Source organism: Neolamprologus brichardi, chromosome 20, assembly GCF_056152115.1.
Source record: "Neolamprologus brichardi isolate AB-2024 chromosome 20, ASM5615211v1, whole genome shotgun sequence".
NCBI lineage: Eukaryota > Metazoa > Chordata > Actinopteri > Cichliformes > Cichlidae > Neolamprologus > Neolamprologus brichardi.
The window spans coordinates 18,603,257-18,626,570 of NC_142123.1; the positions used below are offsets into that span (position 1 = coordinate 18,603,257).

At 43.6% G+C, this 23,314-nt stretch overlaps 1 protein-coding gene across 1 annotated transcript in view; it reads right to left on the minus strand.

Annotated features, from left to right (window-relative positions):
* Positions 1–23,186, minus strand: part of LOC102783737 (uncharacterized) — a 41,853-nt gene extending 18,667 nt beyond the window's left edge. The window contains exons 1-2 of the mRNA XM_035913636.1: positions 23,044–23,186; positions 20,309–21,452 (exon numbers count right to left, since the gene is read on the minus strand). Coding sequence (XP_035769529.1) covers positions 20,309–21,452; positions 23,044–23,186 — 1,287 coding nt within the window. The remainder of the gene's footprint in view (positions 1–20,308; positions 21,453–23,043) is intronic.
* Positions 23,187–23,314: the final 128 nt, after the last annotated feature.

The following is a 23,314-nucleotide window of genomic DNA, read 5'->3' on the forward strand; positions in this document are numbered from 1 at the left end:
CTGATCACGGGCAGGGCGTACGTGCTGATGGCCCGGATCTTGTTCTTACCGTTCAGCTGACTCCTCAGGACTTGCCTGACCCTCTGCAGGTACTTGGTGGTTGCAGCTTTCCTAGCGGCCTCTTCATGGTTCCCATTCGCTTGCGGGATCCCCAGGTACTTGTAACTGTCCTCTATGTCTGCAATTTTGCCTTCTGGTAGTTCAATCCCCTCAGTTCTGACTACCTTCCCTCTCTTTGTTACCATCCGACTACACTTCTCCAGTCCGAACGACATTCCAATGTCATTGCTGTAGATCCTGGTGGTGTGGATCAGTGAATCGATGTCTCGTTCACTCTTGGCATACAGCTTGATGTCATCCATGTACAGGAGGTGGCTGACAACTGCTCCGTTCCGTAGTCGGTATCCGTAGCCAGTCTTGTTAATGATCTCACTGAGGGGGTTCAGGCCTATGCAGAACAGCAGTGGGGACAGAGCATCTCCTTGGTAGATCCCGCACTTGATGGTGACTTGTGCTATGGGCTTGGAGTTGGCCTCTAGTGTTGTACGCCACATCCCCATTGAGTTCCTGATGAAGGCTCTTAGGGTCCCATTGATCTTGTACAATTCTAGGCATTCCAGTATCCAGCTGTGGGGCATTGAGTCATAGGCCTTCTTGTAATCAATCCAGGCAGTGCACAGGTTGGTCAGTCTGGTCTTGCAGTCTCGGCTGACTGTTCTGTCTACCAGTAGCTGGTGTTTTGCGCCTCTGGTATTCTAGCCAATTCCTTTCTGTGTCCCGCTCATGTATTGACCCATGTGCCTGTTCATCTTAGCCGATATGATGCCTGACAGGAGCTTCCATGTAGTACTGAGGCAGGTTATTGGTCGGTAGTTGGAGGGGACTGGTCCAACTACCGTTGCTGTCCAACTCTTCATACTGGAGACCCTTTCTTGGATATCTGCCACTGTGATGGTTACTGGACCCTGTTCAGGGAGGTCGCTATGGTCTGCCCTCAGATCCACTAGCCACTGAGCATTGCAGTTATGGGTTGCGTCCTTCTCCCATATGCTCTTCCAGTATTGCTCCGTCTCCAGCCTTGGTGGTGCTGTTCTCTTATTATTGTTCCTTTGCCACTGAGAGTACACCTTTGCTGGTTCTGTGGAGAACAGCTGGTTTATTCTCCTGCCTTCTATCTCTCTGGTGTACCTCCTCAAGCGGAGGGCCAAGGCTGTGAGTCGTTGCTTGGCAGTTTCCAAGGCCTCAGGTATGGACAGCTTGCTGTATTTCTTATGCACCTTCTTTGTCGCGCCTTTCTGCAACTCCGTTAGTTGGCTAACCTCCCTCCGTGCTACTTTGATCTTGCCCTCTAGCCTCCTTCTCCATGGAGGGTACTGCCCCTTGTGGCTGTTCATCTCACTGATCACTGCTGCCGTATTGTAGATCAGCTTGTTAGTGTCGGTAATCGTGGTTGTAGGTATTGTCCGTAGTGCTGCATTAACATCCTCTAGCAGACCTTCTGAGGGTACTTCACGTAATCTTGGTAACCGGCTTCGGGGGATCCAGGTTTCAAGCTTGGCCATGATCCTATATTTCAGGTCAGTTCCTCTCGCACTCAACGATCCTTCTCCTGTCGCACTTGGGGCTATGTACCCAATCTCGGGTGGGGGTGATGATATCTCCCCCCTGACCTGGCGTCCTGACTCCTCCTTGCTGTAGCATTTATGTTGTACCTCGTCAATCTCTAGCTGTGAAAGCAGTCCCTTCTTTCGAATGTTGGAACACTGAGCTACGAGTTGTTTCGCCGTCATTGTGGATGTTGGGTATCGAAGAATCCATAGGTCCCTCATCCTATTCATGTAGCCCCTTCCGCCGGGGTTACTTGCGTAGTAGCATTCCAACAACGCCCTGTCTCTTGCCCACCGATGCCTTCTTGTTCCAGTAGCCCACTTCTCGTCAGGGTGCCCTGGTTCCTCAACACCTGATGCGGACCTTGTTGATCCGGGCGACGTCCGAGCCGGCATGCCTTCATATTTATCTGTCTCGCTCATGTCTGCGGTAGGCTCGCTTAGCATAGGGGGTCTAGCCTTAGGACCCTTACTGGATACAGATGCCCCAGGCAGGAATCGAACTTGCAATCCTCTGCTCCAAAGGCGTGTAGTTTAACCACTATGCTATCTATCTATATATATATATATATATCTATATATATATATATATATATATATATATATATAAAACATTCGAAAGAAGGGACTGCTCTCACAGCTAGAGATTGACGAGGTACAACATAAATGCTACGGCAAGGGGGAGCCAGGACGCCAGGTCAGGGGGGAAATATCATCACCCCCACCCGAGATTGGGTACCAAGCCCCAAGTGCGATAGGAGAAGGATCGTTGAGTGCGAAAGGAACTGACCTGAAAGATAGGATCATGGCCAAGCTTGAAACCTGGACCCCCCGTAGCTGGTTACCAAGATTACGTGAAGTACCCTCAGAAGGTCTGCTAGATTATGTTAATGCAGCACTACGGATGATACCTACAGCCACGTTACCGACACTAACAAGCTGATCTACAATACGGCAGCAGTGATCAGTGAGATGCTTGGCTACAAGTTGAACAGCCAAAAGGGGCAGTACCCTCCATGGAGAAGGAGGCTAGAGGCTAAGATCAAGGTAGCATGGAGGGAGGTTAGCCAACTATTGGAGTTGCAGAAAGGCGCGATGAGGAAGGTGCCTAAGAAGTACAGGAAGTTGTCCATACCTGAGGCCTTGGAAACTGCCAAGCAATGACTCACAGCCTTGGCCAGCCGCTTGAGGAGGTACACCAGAGAGATAGAAGGCAGGAGAATAAACCAGCTGTTCTCCACGGAACCAGCCAAGGTGTACTCTCAGTGGCAGGGGAACAATATGAGAACAGCACCACCAAGGCTGGAGACGGAACAATACTGGTAGAGCATATGGGAGAAGGACGCAACCCATAACGGCAATGCTCAGTGGCTAGTGGATCTGAGGGCAGACCATAGCAACCTCCCCGAACAGGGTCCAGTAACCATCACAGTGGCAAATATCCAAGAAAGGGTCTCCAGTATGAAGAGTTGGACAGCACCAGGGCCCTGACATGGTTCACGCCTACTGGCTGAAGAAGCTGACTGCACTCCACAAGTGCCTGGCAGCACAAATGAACCAGCTGCTAGTTGACGAGAGACACCCGGAATGGCTAACCGAAGGCCGGACAGTCCTGATCCTCAAGGACCCCCAGAAAGGACCGGTCCCCTCCAACTACTGACCAATAACCTGCCTCAGCACCATGTGGAAGCTCTTGTCAGGCATCATAGCAGCTAAGATGAACAGGCACATGGGTCAATACATGAGCGGGGCACAGAAAGGGATGGGCAAGAATACCAGAGGCGCAAAACACCAGCTACTGGCAGACCAAGCAGTCAGCCGAGACTGCAGGACCAGACTGACCAACCTGTGCACTGCCTGGATTGATTACAAGAAGGCCTATGACTCAATGCCCCACACCTGGATCCTGGAATGCCTAGAACTATATAAGATCAACAGGACCCTGAGAGCCTTCATCAGGAACTCAATGGGGATGTGGCGTACAACACTGGAGGCCAACCTCAAGCCCATAGCACAAGTCACCATCAAGTTCAGGATCTACCAAGGAGATGCTCTGTCCCCACTGCTGTTCTGCATAGGCCTCAACCCCCTCAGTGAGATAATTGACCAGACTGGCTACGGATACCGATTACGGAACGGAGCAGTTGTCAGCCACCTCCTGTACATGGATGACATCAAGATGTATGCCAAGAGTGAACGAGACATCGATTCACTGATCCACACCACCAGGATCTACAGCAATGACATCGGAATGTCGTTCGGACTGGAGAAGTGTAGTCATATGATAACAAAGAGAGGGAAGGTAGTCAGAACAGAGGGCATCAAACTACCAGCAGGCAACATTGCTGACATAGAGGACAGTTACAAGTACCTGGGGATCCCCCAGGCGAATGGGAACCATGAAGAGGCCGCTAGGAAAGCTGCAACCACCAAGTACCTGCAGAGGGTCAGGCAAGTCCTGAGGAGTCAGCTGAACGGTAAGAACAAGATCCGGGCTATCAACACCTACGCCCTGCCCGTGATCAGGTACCCTGCTGGGGTAATAGGCTGGCCAAAGGAGTGCTCAGTGAATACCTCAGGCAGCAGAAACCCAAGAAAGTGGAGGAAGGCGAGGAACCATCATGGAAGGACAGGCCCCTGGCCTATGTACCCCCGGCAGATAGAGGAGGTGGCTGATATCCAGAAATGTTTCCAGTGGCTGGACAAAGCTGGACTGAAAGACAGCACGGAAGCACTAATCATGGCAGCACAGGAACAAGTACTAGAGAGCACTAGATATATATATATATATATATATATATATATATATATATTTGCTCTAGTGCACTCGCTTTCTTCGACTGCTTTTCTAGCTTTTGTTCGGGGATTTATAAATTACTTTCTGACATGTGATCATTGTCAAAGGTGAACAGAGGTAAAAAGCAGGAAAGATATATATATATATATATATATATATATATATATATATATATATATATATATATATATATATATATATATATATATATATTAGGGGTGCAACAATACTCGTATTGTTTAAATTAAAAAACTGTACTTTTGAGTTAGAATATATATTTATAATTTTAATAAATGACAAATTAAAAAGGCATTTTTTTTGTATCGAAGAAATATCAAACCGTGACACCAAAGTATCGAACCGAACCATGAATTTTGTGTATCGTTGCACCCCTAATAAATATATATATATATATATATATTCTATATATTGCTATATGTGATGTTGAGATGAACTGCACTCCTGGAAGTGCTTACAAAATGGGTATTATTAAAACCCTTTGACCCCCATAATAGAACAGAGAAAACCCGACTCAGAGTGATCAAAACATTTTATATTTAATTCAATCATCTTCCGGAAGACAGAGCCCTGCACAGCCCAATGCCAGTTGCAGGATCTCTAACATTAGAATCATAAAATGTGTCTCATATAGGTGTTATTTTGGTACTTTACACATCACACAGTTTCAACAGCTCCTAATATGGTACAAGTTCCTCTTTTCTGTCTGGCTTCCCGTATTTATTAATATGCTTGTATAGCTCTACACTAAATTCCTGTTTTTCAGTCTGGCTGAGCACTTAGTTTGTGAGTCAAAAGTGGCCTTGCTTTACAAACCTTCATTACTAAAGTACATAAAACAATATAATCAAATAAGCACTAAGAATATATCAATTACATGACAGTATCGAATCATATAACCCTTTTGAAAACTTTAGTAACCTCCAAATTACATTAATCCACTACAATTTTGGATGCATTAATACTGTGATTTGAAATGTTGTCCTAAATTCAAATAGAACATCCAAAATGTATCCACTGATTGTCTGCAAATTGTCTCTCTGAAGTTGTAACTTTTATTAATTTGTCCTTACAGCTTATAGTCTGTAAGGACAATCAGCATAGAGCATACAAAATGAACAGTCAAGTCTCCAGTTCATGCTAATAAATAAATAAATAAATGGAAAACACCAGAGTGTGAGGTGACAGGTGACACTTTAGTGTACAGTGGTTCCTCGCTATAATGCGGTTCACCTTTCGCGGCCTCGCTGTTTTTTTAGGTGCAATTTTCCATGCTTTTTTTTTTTTTTTTTTACAGTGCATTGTGTTCTGCGTCCTGATTGACAATGGTCTACAGCCAATCAATCTCGTGCCGTGTCTCCTGTACAGTACAGAATGCTTTCAGCTTGTCAAATTTACATAAATCTTTGTTCGCTAGCAGTGTGACTCTGAAGTGCTGTACTGTATGTTTGTAAGTTTTCTCCCCAACAAACACAACAATGTCGACAAAACGGTGTGTCAAAGGCACCTGCGGTAGCACCCAAAAGGCACAGGAAGATTTTTTTTTTTTCAAAACAGTAGGGCAGCGTTTTTTTTTAAGATGTTTTCTAAGCTTGTCTTTTTGTTTATGTCTTCTGTGATCTTTGGGGCTTGTTCTGAATTCTCACAAGAGGACAGTATTGGCCAGGTAAATGTAGGTAATAGGACCGGGACTAGCCAGGATGACTCAGCCAGGACTGGTGTCCTACACCACCACATGTGTGCTGCTTAGCTGTCCAATCCACTCAATACTGCTCGGGTATGAGGTATGTACTGTATGTGTGAACGAGAAGCTGTACGTTTTTTTAAATAACCATATGAATTATACTGGCGTTTCTGACTATCGTTCATTGTATTAGGGTCATTTAGAGAACTGTTTGCTCCCAGTGATCTTTCTTCCGCCAATTCATTTTCATGGCAATACGATAACATGACATTGAGACTAACTGACGACTGTTTCCTCTTTTGTTTACTTAAAATTATTTTACATATGATTTGACAGTGCATGATTTGTCAACTTCTATATTCTTCCCTCTCTGATATGTTAAGTTTGTTATTTTAGCCTAATAATGTCCTCCCTCACTAACATCTCTTTGAGCCTGAAAAGCCTCTTCTTCTTCTTCTGGGTCATCTTTTGGCTGTTCCCTTTTGGCGTCACCACAGTGGAGCATCTCCCTCCATCTTATACTACCTGTGACACACCAACCCTCTTCGTATCTTTCTTTCCTGTAATATTCTCGATATTCACAAGCTATTGTGAAGAGCTATTTGTGTATATGAGCTATTTGTATATATTAGAGCTATTTCTTATATTTTGTAACTTTGGAAAATATTGTATTATTTAATTTAATTCAGTTTGTTACTGTTCTTATTGTCTGGGAGCAACCGTAACCACATAATTTCCTGAGGCATTAATTCTGATTTCATGACAAGCCTCCTCTTTGGTCTTACTCTTTTCCTCCTGCCTGGCAGCTCCATAGCAGATCAACATTGGTCTTCTGCTTGACTATCTCCAGATCTGCATAGAAATTTCATTGTCCTATATTTGGATGATTGCTTTTGAAATGTTTAGATTGTTTTTTTGTATATTGAAAGCTATGTCAATGATTGAACATGAATATATAAATAATTATTTGTGTGATCTGTAATTTGGAACAGAAAATGCAAAACATGAAAAAAGTCTTAGTATTGGCTAGTTAAATTTTTTTTTTTTTTTAATCAAGCAGTTTAATGCTTGAGTTAGTGATACCAGGAACAATAGTAGTCCATGGTCACATTGAGAAGAAAAAATGGGTTCCGACAAAACGGTGTTCCTGTCTTTGGGAATGCACAGCAGTGGCAGACATGGGCTGAGGCTCACCTGCGGCTTGGCAGTGTGCAGTGCGGTCCTGCACGCTGCCCTCCAGCGGACGCAAGGCAGGTCCCGCGGGTGCGCAGAACCCAAACTCTACTACAGCAGGTCCCTCCTGCGCTCTGGCCACCGCCGACCTCTGACTCCTGCTGCAAGGTACTCTCGCACATGCTGTCCGCTGGCTTAGGTCAAGCACCACAGTCCAGCACCTTGACCCCCAGGTCCGGCAGAGCAGGTCCCTCTGGTGCTCTGTCCTCTGTTTTCTCACCAGCTGCATCACTGTGTGGTATGGCTCTTGCAAAAAGCTGCATCGAGTAGTGAGAACATCCGAAAGGATCGTGGGCGCTTCTTTTCTCTCCCTCCAGGATATCTATTGCACACACCTCACCTGAAAAGCCCTCTACATTACAGGTGACTCCACTCATCTGTCCAACAGCTTCTTCAGTTTGCTGCCATAAGCAATGCACTTGATTTCTTCTTATGGTTGCCTTTGTCTTCACAGTTACCTTCATTTCCCACTTACTAACCTTCAGCACTTCCCGATTCACTAAATTACCTCCATCTGTGCTCTTCTCTCACTCATTTTCTTCATCAGCTGATAAAAGTACCCCTTACATCTTATCAATACACTTTTTCATCCCTTTACTAGTCAATTTCCCTACATTTTATGTCAGGTGTGTAGTAAGAAGCTGACCCAAACACAGTGGTGATTTCCCCAAATTCCACACAGTGCTTGTGTCCATGGCATGTATCGTGAATCTTCAATTCTCTGTACAATGGCTCCACCCCCATGACAAACTCCATTCCCAAATCTTAGTGAGAAAAAACCCCACATCAGTCTATCGGGAAAGCAGTGCGCACACAAAGTTTTCACTAGCAAACAGGGGCTTTAATGACGAGTAAACTCAACGATCTGGTGTCGACTTAAGCTCAGCCACACAGTTAAGTAGGGAGGCTGCTGACGATGACAATCAGCTGCAGCTGGTGAGGGCTGATGAGCAGCAGGTGTGGCCGACTTCAGCGTGCCAATACTTCTCGGTCAAATGACGCTTGAAACCAGACTTCCGGACACACACATCAAAACACACAAACAGGGTAGGGAACTGGGAGGTGAGCCGAGACAAAACAAATCACACGGACACAACGGGCAGGTCGACCGGCGAGGACATTTTAATTCACTTCCATGCCTTTCATTCTCTCTCACCGGTTCTGAACATGCATTCACCCGCTCCTCTAGTTCTGTCTTTAACCAACAATATCACAACCCAGGCCCTGACCGGTCGGGTATTGAAATGTTGATGATGTGCATGTTTGGTAAAGAATCAAACAGGGGCATCTGGGCTTGTGGCTGGAATTAGGTTGTGTGGAGGCAAAATTACAGTCTTTGTCCAGCAAATTTTGGACCTGACTCTATAGGCTCATCCGTACTGGCTTCACCTGGGATACATGAAAAACATTATGGATCTTAATGTTGTGGGAAGATTCAAATGAACAGTTACAGGGTTGATGATAGACTGCATTTTAAAAGGACCACTCAGGGGTGCATACTTGTAAGGGAGCCAAACCTTCTGGCCAGCTTGGTAGGAGGGAGCTGGAACACAACGTTGATCAGCCAGATGTTGTTCTGTTCCACTGACCTGAGGAAAGCTGCCTGTGTGGTCCTCCATAAACGGTGGCAGCGGTGCGTGTGTTGCTGCATGGAGGGTACAGCCAGTTCTCCCTCTGTGATGGTCAGAACCTCTTCTGACTGTTTCAGGTTGGTATCCCAGGGACGCCTCAAAAGGAAAAACTCCAGTGGCAGCTGACATCATGGAGTTGTGAGCATACTCCACCCAACTGAACACGTCATCTGGCTTGATTCGATGAGGCCACACAACGGAGAATGATTTCCAGCTCCTGATTGGCCCTCTCCACTTAGCTGTTGGTCTGAGGATGAAAACCAGAAGATTAACTGACTTGGGGCTCCAGTTCTGTGCAGAACTCCTTCCACACCCGGGAAGCAAACTGGGACCCTGATATGGCACAATATCCTGAGGAATGCCATAAAGTTGGGACACATGATTGGTAAGAAGTTTAGCAGTTTCAAGTGCTGTGGGTAACTTTGGTAGAGCAATAAAGTGGACCGCCTTGTAAAAATAGTCGATTATGGTGAGGATGGTTGTGTTACCTGATGAAGGTGGCAGGCTAGTGAGAAAGTCTAGAGCAATGTCAGACAACGGCCTCTTGGGTGCAGGCAGTGGTCGAAGCAGGCCAGCGGGAAGAGTGTTTGCCACCTTATTTTGTGCACAAAAGGAACAGGCCCCCACTTATTCTTGTGCGTCTTTCCAAAGACGGCCACCAAAACAGATGATGGGAAAACTGAATCATGCGATTCTTACCCGGGTGGCAGGCGAATCTAGCCATGTGTTCCCAGTGGATGACCTTGTCTTGGACCGCAGTGGGGATGTACCAAGGGTGTAGATTTGGTTTTGGCATTGGTGGGGACGGATGATTCAACCATCAAACCCTGCCCCGTTTCTTATTTTTTCCTTTTTGTTTTTACTTCTTGATAAATATACTTGCCTACATATGCTATTCTACCTGCTTTTAAACAGTTTAAAATTATAATTCATAGTTTTATATGTGAATTATATAATGTTAAATTACTATTAAACAAATGACCGACTAAGTATTTTAAGCTTTAGTTTATTTCAGCCATATTCCATATAAATCAGGTATCATACAAAAGTAAAAATAGCTTCAAATACAGTCATGACAATAAAAGAATATGACTTTAAGGACTTAACAACATTACTTCAGTTGTACTACACCAACATGTCTGATACATTAGCACTAAGGGAACACTGAATGACCTGGTGGGTTTTGTCCATAAAACTACTCATCTAAGATTACCACAAAGTAAAAGATCTCTTGTTATGGAACGGCTGTGTGCAGATAGGAATAGGACCCAAGGTGCAGACACTCGAAGGCAAAACTTGAACTCAAAACAGCTTTAATGTTAAACTCAAATATAACATAACTGGAAATATCAAAATAAACTTACACCGGAAGACTGACAGAACACACAGCTAGATAAACGGTAGATCGCGACACGGACACAGAGAAACACAAGGCTTAAATACACAGAGGGAGCAATCAGGGAATAGGTAACAGGAGGGAAACACAGCTGGGGCAAATCAGGCCTAACGAGACAAGGGGAAGCAAAACCAGATACATTAACATCAGACAAGGACCTTCAAAATAAAACAGGAAACATGACACAGACTGAACAAAAGACACAGACTAACACGCGCGCACTGCAACAGAGGGAGCAGAGACATGGGACCAGGGCAGACACAGACACTGACTGGACACTGGGATATAGCAAACAGGGGAGACAGCAACTAAGGATTACACAGAGACAAACCATAAGACATAACTCTAACGAAGAAACCAAAGAATAGAAAAGATAAATAATACAATAAACTCAAAACCCTGGGTCAACGACCCAGGCATCCTAACACCTCTCAGCAACATTATGCAACATTTTAGGCACTACTGCCCTCTATCAGATCAGTGAGCTGGGATGTTTTATTCTCAACATGAACTACTGTTACAGCAACAGACATGGACTACATGCCCCACACAACAAACACGTGCCTGCTCCTCTCATTAGCTGAAATGAACTGCTGGCATATTGGTTTTACATCTATACTGTCCAGTCTCTCCTGGTGGACATGGCATCACATTATACATGGTTACATACAATTTTAGACTGATGTGGGCCAAGCCTAGCGCCTACTTGCCAACCTTGAGACCTCAGAATTAGGGAGATTTCAAGAGGGCTGGGGGGAGGGGGGGGGGGGTATACATGTACATATATATACAAAAACAAAAAACTTGAATCTTACAGTGTTTATTTATCGGATAAAATAAATTAAATATCACCGTTATTATTGTCCGAACGGAGACAGGCCGGGGGTGTCCAAATTCAGAGGCTGCGTCCACCTGAGGACCCGGCCTTTGTGGTCTAAGTGGGCCAGGTCCTCTGGAAGCCGGGTAGACTGGGAATTGGACGGTCTAGCCTTCAGAATTACGTCACCTGCTGTCTGCTCCTTGCTGTCTAAAATATAACCGGACGCTGGCGTAGATGGTCGAATAAACTGCTGTTTTCACACCAGCTGTGTGAGAACCCGGAGGAATCCTCCCGAGGGATTAATAAAGTTTTATTTAATCTAATAACTTTAATCTCAGCCAAAACGATTTACTCACCAACAAATAAAACACAACTAAAGCACTGAAAAAGGCCAAACAATAACATGTTTAAGTTATTTGACGTTTACACAGCTACATTCTCGCCTGAAAATGTGTTAAAAGTTTATTTTGCGACCCAGAAAGAGTAATAAGAGTAATATTAAAACTAAGTAGCTGCAGTAATAGTACCCATTGTTGGAAACTGGAATTGGCTGGGCCAGTCTGGGATATGGTTTTTCAGTTTTGTTGTCCGGGTGGAAAATCGGGAGAAATTGGGGAGAATGGTCGCCCCGGGAGATTTTCGGGAGGGGCACTGAAATTCGGGATTCCCCGGAAAAATCGGGAGTGTTGGCATGTATGGCCTAGCATAGCCTGTAACGTTATTGTGACGGACACATTATATGAGTGAACTTGACTTTAAGTGACTTACAGGTTTCTTTGAAAAACAATTTCTTATATCCAGGTTCTTCCTTTTTGCTGCCATCCTCCTCCTCGCAGCGCAGGTTTGCCGCTGCTGAAACTAAACAGAGCTCCCTGAAAGGCTCAGCCAACATGAGGTAGGACTCCAGTAGAGAACTAATTTAACTCTTTCTGCACCGCTCGCTGAATGAGACGCTGACAGATCGTTTTTTTCTTACTATCGGGTTTGTTTTTCTTTACTCGAAGAGATCAAATTATTGGTGGGGACAATTCAATAATCACTGGATATTGGTGGGGACACGTCCCCTCCGTCCATGCCAAATCTACGCCCTTGGGATGTACAATTGGCCCGTGAGTCCAGACCCCAGGTCAGGTTCATTCTGTTGAGCCTCCCACATCAGCTTCTCAATCTCCCAAGTGAGGGAGCACACTATGCATACGGAGAGTAGGATGGGGTTCTCCTTTTCCAAGGCTTCCTGGTGCAGCGGAAACTGACACAACTTCTGGCTTCGTATTTCAAGATCTGGGCCTGTAGGTAGTAGTGAGGTTAAATCTGGCAAAAAACAATGCCCACCTGGCTTGAAGGGCATTCAGGTGCTTGGCTGCCTGCAGGTACACTAGATTCTTGTGGTTCATCCAGATCAGTTTGTTGAGGTCCGCTTGAATCAAGATGGGAGCAGAGGAGAACAGCTGCTTGAGCTGGTTGAAAGCCTGCTACTCAGAGGGAGACCACTGAAACAAGACTCTTCATGAGGTGAGTTGGGTGAGGGTTTGTTACTACTTTGCTGAACTCTCTGATAAACAGTCTTTAGAAGTTTGCAAATCCCAGGAATGTCTGTAGCTCCTTCTGATTCTTTGGCTTGGGCCATTCCACCACGAACCTGATCTTGGCTGGATCTGCCTGCAGCTGCCCCTGCTCCACAAAGAAACCCAGGAAGGAAAGACAAAATGGTTAATGGAGTCCTTCACCACATCATTCACCATAACCTAAAAAACACAGAAGGTGCATTGGTTAGCCCAAAGAGTATGGCTAAATACTCAAAGTTGCCCAGGTGAGTATTAAGCATGGTCATCACACTTTTGGATTTGAACCAAGTGGTAGGCGGTTGAGTTTAGAAAAGATGGTGGCCTCCTTCAGTAACTCGAGAGCTGACGAAAGCAGAGGTAAGTGATATTTATTTTTAACAGTGATCTTGTTTAAGCCATGGAAGAAGTGCAGGGACAGAGAGTCTTGTCTTTCTTTTTGACGAAGAAAAACCCTGCCCTAGGATTGGACAGGCTGTACAGCCAGCTAGTTGGCATATGGAGTGAAAGAGACAGATCTTTAATAAAAACTTTAGCCAGATCATGAGACACATCAAGAATGGTAGAGAGGTCCGGTTTAGTTAACTGCTCGGACAGTTCAGATACTCCGACGCAAGGAACAGCTAACCACAAACAGTTTTTGTGGCACCGAGTGCTCCACCCAGACACGCATCCTTGGCCCAGTCAATCTGTGGATTATGCTGGTGAAGCCAAGGATAACCTAACACCAAAGAGGCACTTGGCGCTTGGAACAGAAACAGGCTGACCTCCTCCACATGGTTGCCTGACTATGAGTTATGTCGGCTAAATGAGACCCAGTAAGGGCAGTCACCTTTTTCAGGCCCCTCTTCTGTGGAACCAGCTTCCCATTTGGATTCAGGAGACAGACACTATCTCTATTTTTAAGATTAGGCTTCAAACTTTCCTTTTTGCTAAAGCATATAGTTAGGGCTGGACCAGGTGACCCTGAATCCTCCCCTAGTTATGCTGCAATAGACGTAGGCTGCCAGGGGATTCCCATGATGCATTGAGTTTTTCCTTTCCAGTCACCTTTCTCACTCACTATGTGTTAACCCTTTAAAACTGGTCGGAGTGGGCACGCTCCGTTTTGCGTAACTATTTTTAAATCCCTGTAGAACTGCAACCACATAAGCTAGCTCAATAATTTTTTTTGCATAAGAAACCAGAGGAGTTGTACTTACATCTTATGCCATCAGCTTGCCCTAGGTCATGGTTTCCTTCCACATATAGCTTTGCAAAAATTGCATAAAAAGCACTTGCAGCAACAAAAACATAATATTCCAGAAACACGCTTCGCCGATCCGATCAGCTGTTCATAACACTTCCTACGTTGGAATAGAGGTCAGCGTGAGCTATCGCATGTCCGCCATTACCTGCCCGAAACCGGAAGTGATGTCATTTTCACGGAAAATGTAGTTTTTTACCTTTTGGGGCCTTATAAGCTTATACTGGTGTTTTTTATAAGTCATGTTTGACTTTATGCTTTTTTGTATAGTTTCTGGGATGCTTAGAACTCAAATTGCACTGCTGGAAATAGTTTAATTTGATGTACATGCAGGTTTTTTGCAAATTTGCATTATAATGGGTGGCTGTAGCTCAGGCGGTAGAGCAGGTCATCTACTGACCGGAAGGTTGGTGGTTTGATTCCCCTAGTCTGCATGCCAAATATCCTTGGGCAAGATATTAACCCCAAAATTGCTCTCCGATGCATCCATCGGAGTATGAATGTGTGTGAATGTTACTAAGAAAGCACTTAGATCAATGTGCTTGTGCGAATGGGTGAATGCACAAGTTGTGTAAAGCACTTTGAGTGCTCAGAAGAGTAGAAAAGCGCTATATAAGAACCAGTCCATTTACCATTTAATATTTTTTCTTCATTTTTCCTGCAGTATATAAAAATTGGTGTATCTCAAAAATAAAACTATGAAGACACTCAAAATAAATTTCCTGTTGTTGGAAACTATTTTGTGCAACTTTTTTGTATTTCCAGTTTTGAGGGATAAACCTCTTAAATTTCTCTAACTAGAAATATATGTAAAAGTATATATTTCTTTTTTGTAGTTTATTGCACTTTTTTGCAATTTGTGCAACTATTATGCACTTAATGCATACATATTATTAAAGTTTGGGCTATAATGGTTGTATTGATGTATAGCAACTTAAAATGCTCCCAAAAATGGCACTACAGCATGTAAAAATATAAAAATAAGCTCTGGTGGACTTGGTTCTATGGTAGGTCTTAAAGGGTTAATAGACCTCTCTGCATTGAATCATACTTGTTATTAATCTCTGTCTCTCTTCCTTTATCCTGTCTTCCTTCTCTCACCCCAACCAGTCGCAGCAGATGGCCCCGCCCCTCCCTGAGCCTGGTTTTGCCAGAGGTTTCTTCCTGTTAAAACAGAGTTTTTCCTTCCCACTGTTGCCAAAGTGCTTGCTCATAGGGGGTCATATGATTGTTGGGTTTTTTTCTGTTGTATAATTGTACGATCTACAATTGAATTGAATTGAATTGAATTGAACCTGCAAGGGTTCAGAGAGGGGGATTAATGGAAGCCCCAACCTCTTGCCGAGGGTCTCATTGATAAAATGTTGTTCTGCCCTAGAGTCAACACATTTTCAGTCAGACCTGTCAGTATCCTCACAGCTACTGATGGGCAGCATCTTTTAGCTGTGAGGGGCAGGAATCTGCAAAATGTCCCTTCTTTTCACCTACAATCTATCTTATTCTTCAATCAGGGAAGGACAGCTTGGCATGGCCCAACTGCTTTGGCTATTCCTACCAGTCCACCTGCTCGTGTTCCACCTAGCGCCGGTCTGCAGACAGAGACCCTTTCCAGGGGCTCGAGCTTCGACCAGCCTGCCGAGGTCCACCAGTCCATTTTCCATACTCATGCATATGATCATCCGCCCTGACACACATAGCAATGAAAGCATCCAAAGATTTGAGCATTTCTTTTGTAGCCAACTCACATTTAAACTCCTCATTTAGGCTGTTCAGGAATGCTCCAGGGAGCGCTTTCTCCTCCCAACCCATCTCCTCAGCCAGAACCCAGAAGTCCACTGAGAAATCTGCCATGCTTTTCCTGCCCTGTTTGAGGGTGAATATCCAGTGTGCGGCCGTGTCTGAGCTGCAACCTTTATCAAAAACCTTTATCAGAATTTAGCCAAAAGGTCATTATATGAGATCTCTGGGTGAGTCCTTGGTACTGCTTGTGCTCATTTTAGCGCTCGTCCTGTCACCAGTTCCACCACAAATGAAACCTTGGCACAGTCCGAAGCATAGGATTGACTCTGCTGTCTGTAAAGCACATTGCATGAGAAAACCTGCACTTTTATCCAACTCTGTCAATAATTTTTCCGGCACCAGTAGCGGATGCTCCCAAGGAAAGGGTGGAGGGGAGGTAGAGGACAGGCAGCAGGAAGGCAGAGAGGGTGGAACATTTTCTGCCATGGTGAGGTTGAAACATACATTTCAGTTTGGTAACAACCTGGAGGAGCACATTCTGTTCCTTTGAGATATGCTGCAGCATTTTCTTATGGCGATTCAAAAATCTGCCTGAAGTGACAGTTCTCGCTGAACAGGGCTCGAGTCCGCTGGGTCCTTTGCTGGCTGGATCGTTCTGTCAGGTCTGTGGTAAGAAGCGAACCCAAATGCAGCACTCTTCCAACACAAAGTTTTCACTAGCGAACAGGGGATGTACTGACGAGTAAACTCAATGATCCAGCTTCGACTTAAGCTCTGTCACACAGTTAAATAGGGCGGCTGCTGACAATGACAATCAGCTCCAGCTGGCGAGGGCTGATGAGCAGCAAGTGTGGCCGACTTCAGCCTGGGAATACTTCCCGGTCAAATGACGCTTGAAACTGGACTTCCGGAAACACACACATCAAAACACACAAACACACAAACAGGGAAATAGGGAACCGGGAAGGGAGCCGAGACAAAACAAAGTACATGGACACAACGGGCAGGTCGACCGGCGAGGACATTTTAATTCACTTCCATGCCTTTCATTCTCTCTCACCGGTTCTGAACATGCATTCACCCGCTCCTCTAGTTTTGTCTAGCCAACAATATCACAACCCAGGCCCTGACCGGTCAGGTACGGAAATGTTGATGATGTGCATGTTTGATTTGGCAAAAACTCAAACAGGAGCATCTGGGCTTGTGGCTGGCATTAGGACTACACTGGCTTGTGGCCATCCCCCTATCTAGGTTCAATTACATCACATCTTGACTTTTTGATTTAAAATCCACTGTGGGGTTGTGTGGAGGCAAAATTACAGTCTTTCTCCAGCAAATTCTGGATATGACTCTAAGACATTGATTTTTAAAATAAAGGTACTGTCATGGCAATAGCTTAAGAAAATGCACTTGAAGACATTAAAAATCCTCTTTTTTAACATTATATAGAGGACATGGCAGTATAAAACATATACAAAAACCCACACACCTACAGTCGGTTTAGAATCACCAATTATCATAACGACATACATGTCTTTTATAAGAGACAGATAAGAGGAAGCTGGAGTACCCAGAGAGAACCGCCAATCCCCACACAGAAAGGCCCAGGCTGCATTCAAACCCTGGAGCTTATAGTATGAGGCACCAGTGCCACCACACCACCATGCTACCTGAAAGCAAATGCCAAATGTCTAGCAAGTGATAGTTTAATCTTTGATGTTTGTTTTTTTTAAAGGATCAGTGCATAGCATTTATAGGCATTTAGCCATAAGTTTACAAATTCAAACTCACTAAATATACCTTTCACTTTCCAAAACGCAAATGCCTAGGGGAGCCAGCATAACAGAAGAAGACCGATCCAGGTCATCGTACTCTAAGGAGCTTGGAAAGAAAAGCGTCTGGACTTCTTTAGGTTGCTTGAAGACGTTTCACCTCTCATCCGAGAAGCTTCTTCAGTTCTAGGGTCAAATGGTGGAGAGTCCCAGATTTAAGTTCTGTGGGAGTGTCTCCTCAAGAGGTACAATGGATTCCCTATGATTCTCTACCTAATCATACGAGCCGAGGTGTGAAAACAGGTGTGGGTCACAATCAGCCAAGGTTTCGGGTGAGCTCATTGTGAAACCCAGCCCCACCTTATCATGTGATTTCCTGAGGTCAGATGGCCCAGGGTGTGGTGGGCGTTAAGGCGTCTGGGAAGGGATCTCAAAACTGGATTATAGATGGCAGACAGTTGGTGTCGTAAGCCACCGCCTCTGTTCAAAGATGGTCGCTCACAGAGGACATACTGTCAAATGGCTTCTTTCACTCCTCTTTCAAACCATCTGTTTTCTCTGTCCAACATGTGAACATTGGCATCCTCAAAAGAGTGACCTTTGACCTTTAGATGCAGATGGACCGCCAAGTCTTGTCCCGTGGAGGTGGCTCTTCTGGGTTGTGCCATGCATTTATGAAGTGGCTGTTTGGTCTCTCCAATGTAGAGGTCTGAGGATTCCTCGGTACACTGTACAGCATACACCACATTGTTAAGTTTGTGTTTAGGAGTTTTTCTTTTGGATGAACCAGTTTTTGTCTGAGTGTGTTGCTGGGTCTGAAGTACACTGGGATGTTGTGCTTGGAGAAGACTCTCCTGTGTTTTTCCGATACACTGGCTACATAGAGGATGTCACTAAGGAAGGAGGCATGTTGTACAAAATGCTCAGAGTAGAAATGCAACATATAAGACCCAGTCCATTCTTAGCTAACAAAAACAAGGCAGTTTGTAGGTGATTGTAAAGAAAAGATGAGATAATTATTTATACTACCCTTCAATTTTGGCACTGGGCCCCCCCTGTAGCCTGAACAATGGTCCTTTATATAGAAAGTCAGTAATAATATCTTGAAATATCAGAGTTACATTTTCAAGAACCTCTCACTTTGTCTTTTTCATATCTGACTTTTTGTCATCTGAGTACAATGTGTCAGCTTGCAGCTCAAAGTCTAGGATTTTTCCCATGGTTAGCCCACAAGCGGTATTACAGCTTATGTCCTATATCATAGAGGGCTTTATATTTTATATTGGTATCTCTATCCTGTTCTCAGTTGGTAGTGTTCAGTGGGTGGCTGTAGCTCAGGTGGTAGAGCAGGTCATCTACTGATCGGAAGGTTGGTGGTTCGATTCCTGGCTTCCCCTACTCTGCATGCCAAATATCCTTGGGCAAGATACTAACCCCAAATTGCTCTCCGATGCATCCATCCAATGTGTGTGAATGTTATCTAGAAAGCACTTAGAAAGATGTGCTTGTGCGAATGGGTCTGAATGGGTGAATGCACAAGTTGTGTAAAGTGCTTTGAGTGCTCAGATGAGTAGAAAAGCGCTATATAAGAACCAGTCCATTTACCATAGTGTTCTCTGTTTTCATTTAGTTTGAAACAAATTAATAAGGGGTATAACATTTTCCTCCTAGAATACTCTAGAACTTGAAATTTGTTTAAAATTTACCCTATCAAGCCATATTCTGTAATCGCCCCACAGCCCTGTTCAGAGGGCTTTTTTGCTACAGCTGCTTCAAATCTCTTCAAAAAGCCAGATGCAATTTTCACTCATACGATATGTTTTATCTTCCAATGAATATGCAACAGGGCAATTATAGACAATTATGCTAACAATAGCAACAAAGGCAGCAAACACACACACATTCATTGTGTGTGTGTGTGTTTGCAGATCTTCCAGAAGTAACCCCCTCGCAGCAACATCCCACAGCTCTCACAGCCGCACATGCTCTGGATTTGTTTGGTTAAATGATCAAAGCAAATGGCAATTGTATAAGTTAAAGGTTGTTGTCTTCCCTTTCTTTGCCAAAGTTGCAACTTGCATTTAAGGTTTTAGGTTTTTGCATCATCAGAGGAATAAAGGTTGAAATGAGCCCATACTGAAGGCTTTTTTTTCTTCAATCTTTGTAAACTAGTAAAAGATTACTCTTAGAGATATAAAATCTCTTTGCTCTCAAGAGGACTCTTCATTTATATGAACAAACTGGAGTCTATTAGATAGATATGATACAAACCACTGCAGCGCAGTACCTGTAATACCTACAGCGTGCTCTAATCGCTCTAATAGGATATTATGGTCAACAGTATCGAACACTGCACTGAGGTCTAGCAGGACAAGCACAGAGATGATCCCTGTATATTAATGTAGTTCAAATTTTAACATTTCTCTTCTAATTTAGATTTAGGGGTTTTCAGAATCAGATTTTTCTAATTATAAAGCTACTAAATATTCAGACACAAAGCCTAACTCATTTCTGCAGATTAATTTTCTTATTTTGTCTTTTTTCTGTTGCACATTTCTAACTTTTCTTTTATTTCATTAGAAAATGTACAAATTAAAATGACACAAGATACAATGAAACCTGACTGCATAAACAGTTTCTAATGGAGAATTTATTTTGAAACTGTTCTGGTGTATAATTTGTTTCCAATGACAGGCAAGGAAGGCTGGTCCATTGGTCCAATCAGGTTTGAAGGGGGGATTTAAACACCAGCAATCCTTCACTGTATAACCTGGTATAGTCATAGCTACCTCTTGCACCAACCTTTTCGTAGCTCTCAGCTTCAACATGTTTATGCTGGCGGAGCTGTTTGGCAACTGACTTTGGCAGCATTTGGTGAAGCAGATCTTCAGCCAGCTGCCTCTGGTGCTTAAGGTCTTGTGTTTTCTCCTTCAGACTGTGGGCATAGTTCTGTATCCACTCTGTCATCTGTTTGAAAGAGAACATCACCACAGGGTAGATAAGGCACGCCATGGCCAGCAGGCATATCCTCATACTGAGGCCTGAAGAGATGGATCGAGAGTCCGCCCTGAGAGCCAACACTGCACGGTCAAATAAACACTGCTGAGTGTTTGTCAGAGCTTGAATTCCGGTGTGAGACCCAGACAGACGTTCCGTACTTGTGCCAGAGATCTGCCATTGACTTGTGTCAAAAATATAGGAATGCTGAACATCCAGCGTAGTGTTTATCTCGTGGTCTATGTTTTCTAGCCAACAGTCATTCAGTTTTTCTGTCAAAACCCTGGCAACGCTGAGGTAGCTCAGAATGTATGACCATCTAAACTGGAAGCCAGTAGGAGTTTGCATGTGGCCAAAGTCTCTCAACTGGTGGTTGAGCTCAATAAATGTGACCAACAGTCTTGCAGACAGTACATCTCTCCAATTAGAATTCTGTTTGGCCTTTACCAAAGTATCTTCTACTGTACACCAGATGTCAAGAAGTCTTTCAATAGCCAGTGAGAAAGCAAGAATTCCACTTTCACTGGTAATGTTTGTATCCTGTGAAGTATTTAAAAATCCTTGAATGCTCCTCACTAGCTCTTTGCAAAAGCTAGGAAACTCAGTACTGCAAGGAATCCCAATGTCATTACTTCGACCCACCAGTTCGTCACAGTGATTATCAAAGATGAGAAAAAGCATCTGAGGAAAACTTGCCTCAGCTGTCTCATTCCCTACTTTTTTGGAAAATAAATGTCTCGTCTTTTGAAGTTTACTGACAAGTTGCAGGAGAGTTAGAGTCTTGCATGAAGTCAGCTCGCTGTAAGCTGCTTCTGTAGTGTACAGCAAGTCAAAGTTGGAGTTGACGTCGATGAATACAGATCCGAGCAGGGCCATGAAAGAGAGGAGGCAGGCTGTCAGAATCCGACGAACAGTCTGGTTGCTGCCTGAATGGGAAAATATGGAACATCTGCAAAAGAAGAATATAGTTTGTTTAATGTGCTTCAGACTAACTACCCAATGCACTGTCTAAATGCTAATTACAGGCACTGTTTTTGTTCCTTTTAGACAAATACCGGTTTCTAGACTCTGTATTTTTAAGCTTTAATGTTATTGCGCCCACTATGCTGGCACACATGCGAATTAGTGCTAAGTGACACATTAAAAAAACAAGAATTGAACCACACAGCTCATAGCAGGCCATGTTATTTGGCAGGTGAATATGCAAATGCATATTATTTGCATTACAAATATTCCAAAGGACATCACTACCAGACGTTTAACTGGGTTTTAGTCCTTTTTAAAAAAAAATGTATTTTGCAGGGACTGTTGCAACACATCATACAACATGTTGTTGTTGGATTATTTTTAATATTAGTGGGAATAATCTCACTATATGTTATTGTACAGATACATTCTTTATTACTGTTATATTTAGTGGTAGAATTGTTACAAAACAAATAGCTACTATGTGCTATTGTCAAATATTATTATTATTATTTCTCAAGGACTGATATAGGGACACAATTCTTGCCCCAAATCATTTGACTCTGTGGTGAGATGGCTGCTTTTACTTCTGTCAGGTGTATGTCTTATGGATCTTGAATTATTTATAATGTTAAAACAAAGTCCTAAAAACACCTCCCTATTTAAGTGAGGGAGGACCAGGAATAGATTAATTAACAGAATGTAGAATCGGAGAAATTAGAAAAATTCTAGTGAAAAGTGAAGATTTGTCTTCTTCCTTATGAGGTGTACTCTTTGGTCTGGACCCATTTGAGTGCCCAGTATAGTCCAGTATAGTCCAGTATAGTCCTATTATAACTTGATTGATTGAGAAAAGCAGGGGAATGATCTGAAAAGCTTGTGTTCAGGTCATTCCCCTGACCTGAACACAAGGCTGGAGACGAGCTACTTCAGTTTTTGTTTTTATTATTTTATCATGACAATATAACTTGTGGTTGTGGATTTATTAACTTTATCAAATGAATAGTGCTGAGTGGCATTTTATAGATTTAATTAAGTGAAAGCCTCTTTATAAGGTACACCAGGCACCTCCCTTCAGCCTTTTTAGCCAACCTAAACTGCCAACTCGTTAGTAGGAAGCCTCAGACCAAATCCCTCCACAACTTCCACATTACTTTTCTTTTTGTTGTCACTTTTTTGATTTTCACCGAGTTTTTAATTACTTGGTGTGATGTCGCAGTTTCTCAGTGCAAAACAGTTATATGTTATAGGAGAGAACACATTAACCTTAACTTTAATGTTGTTGAGTGTAGAGGTCCACCAATATTTAGATGTACTGTGAATAAAGCTGATAATCTCTTCATATTCTTTGTTTAGTGCAAATAAACTAAGCAAACACTTGTTTTCCGCTAAATAATTTGCAAACTTATCCGATTAGTCATTATTATGAAGACAACATAAACATGAACCCTAAGTGCAATCTGTCAAGTAATCAGTCAGCAGAATCTACAGCAAATGTGAAAAAGAACCATATATTCCAAATGTCTGCCTGTGTTTGGGGGGTTTTCTCGGTGTGTCCTAACTTTCTGTCTCACCTGCACAGCTGACACTCTCTGCCCGCATCGTGTTGCCTCCCCGGAGCGACCCTGCTGTTCTTTATGAACCTTCTTTTGAGAGAAGCTGAGGACAGCGTCCCAGATGCAAAACACTGTTTTTTCATCAAGTCCAAGGACGTCATGAGACTTGTGCTGGGGCTGCTGTTATTTGATTCACCGCAGATGATAGAAGCTCATAGAAGTCAGCGCAAGTCAACAGTATTGTCCACTTAATTTGTGGCCTTAAAAAATTAAAATACTGATAAAAATA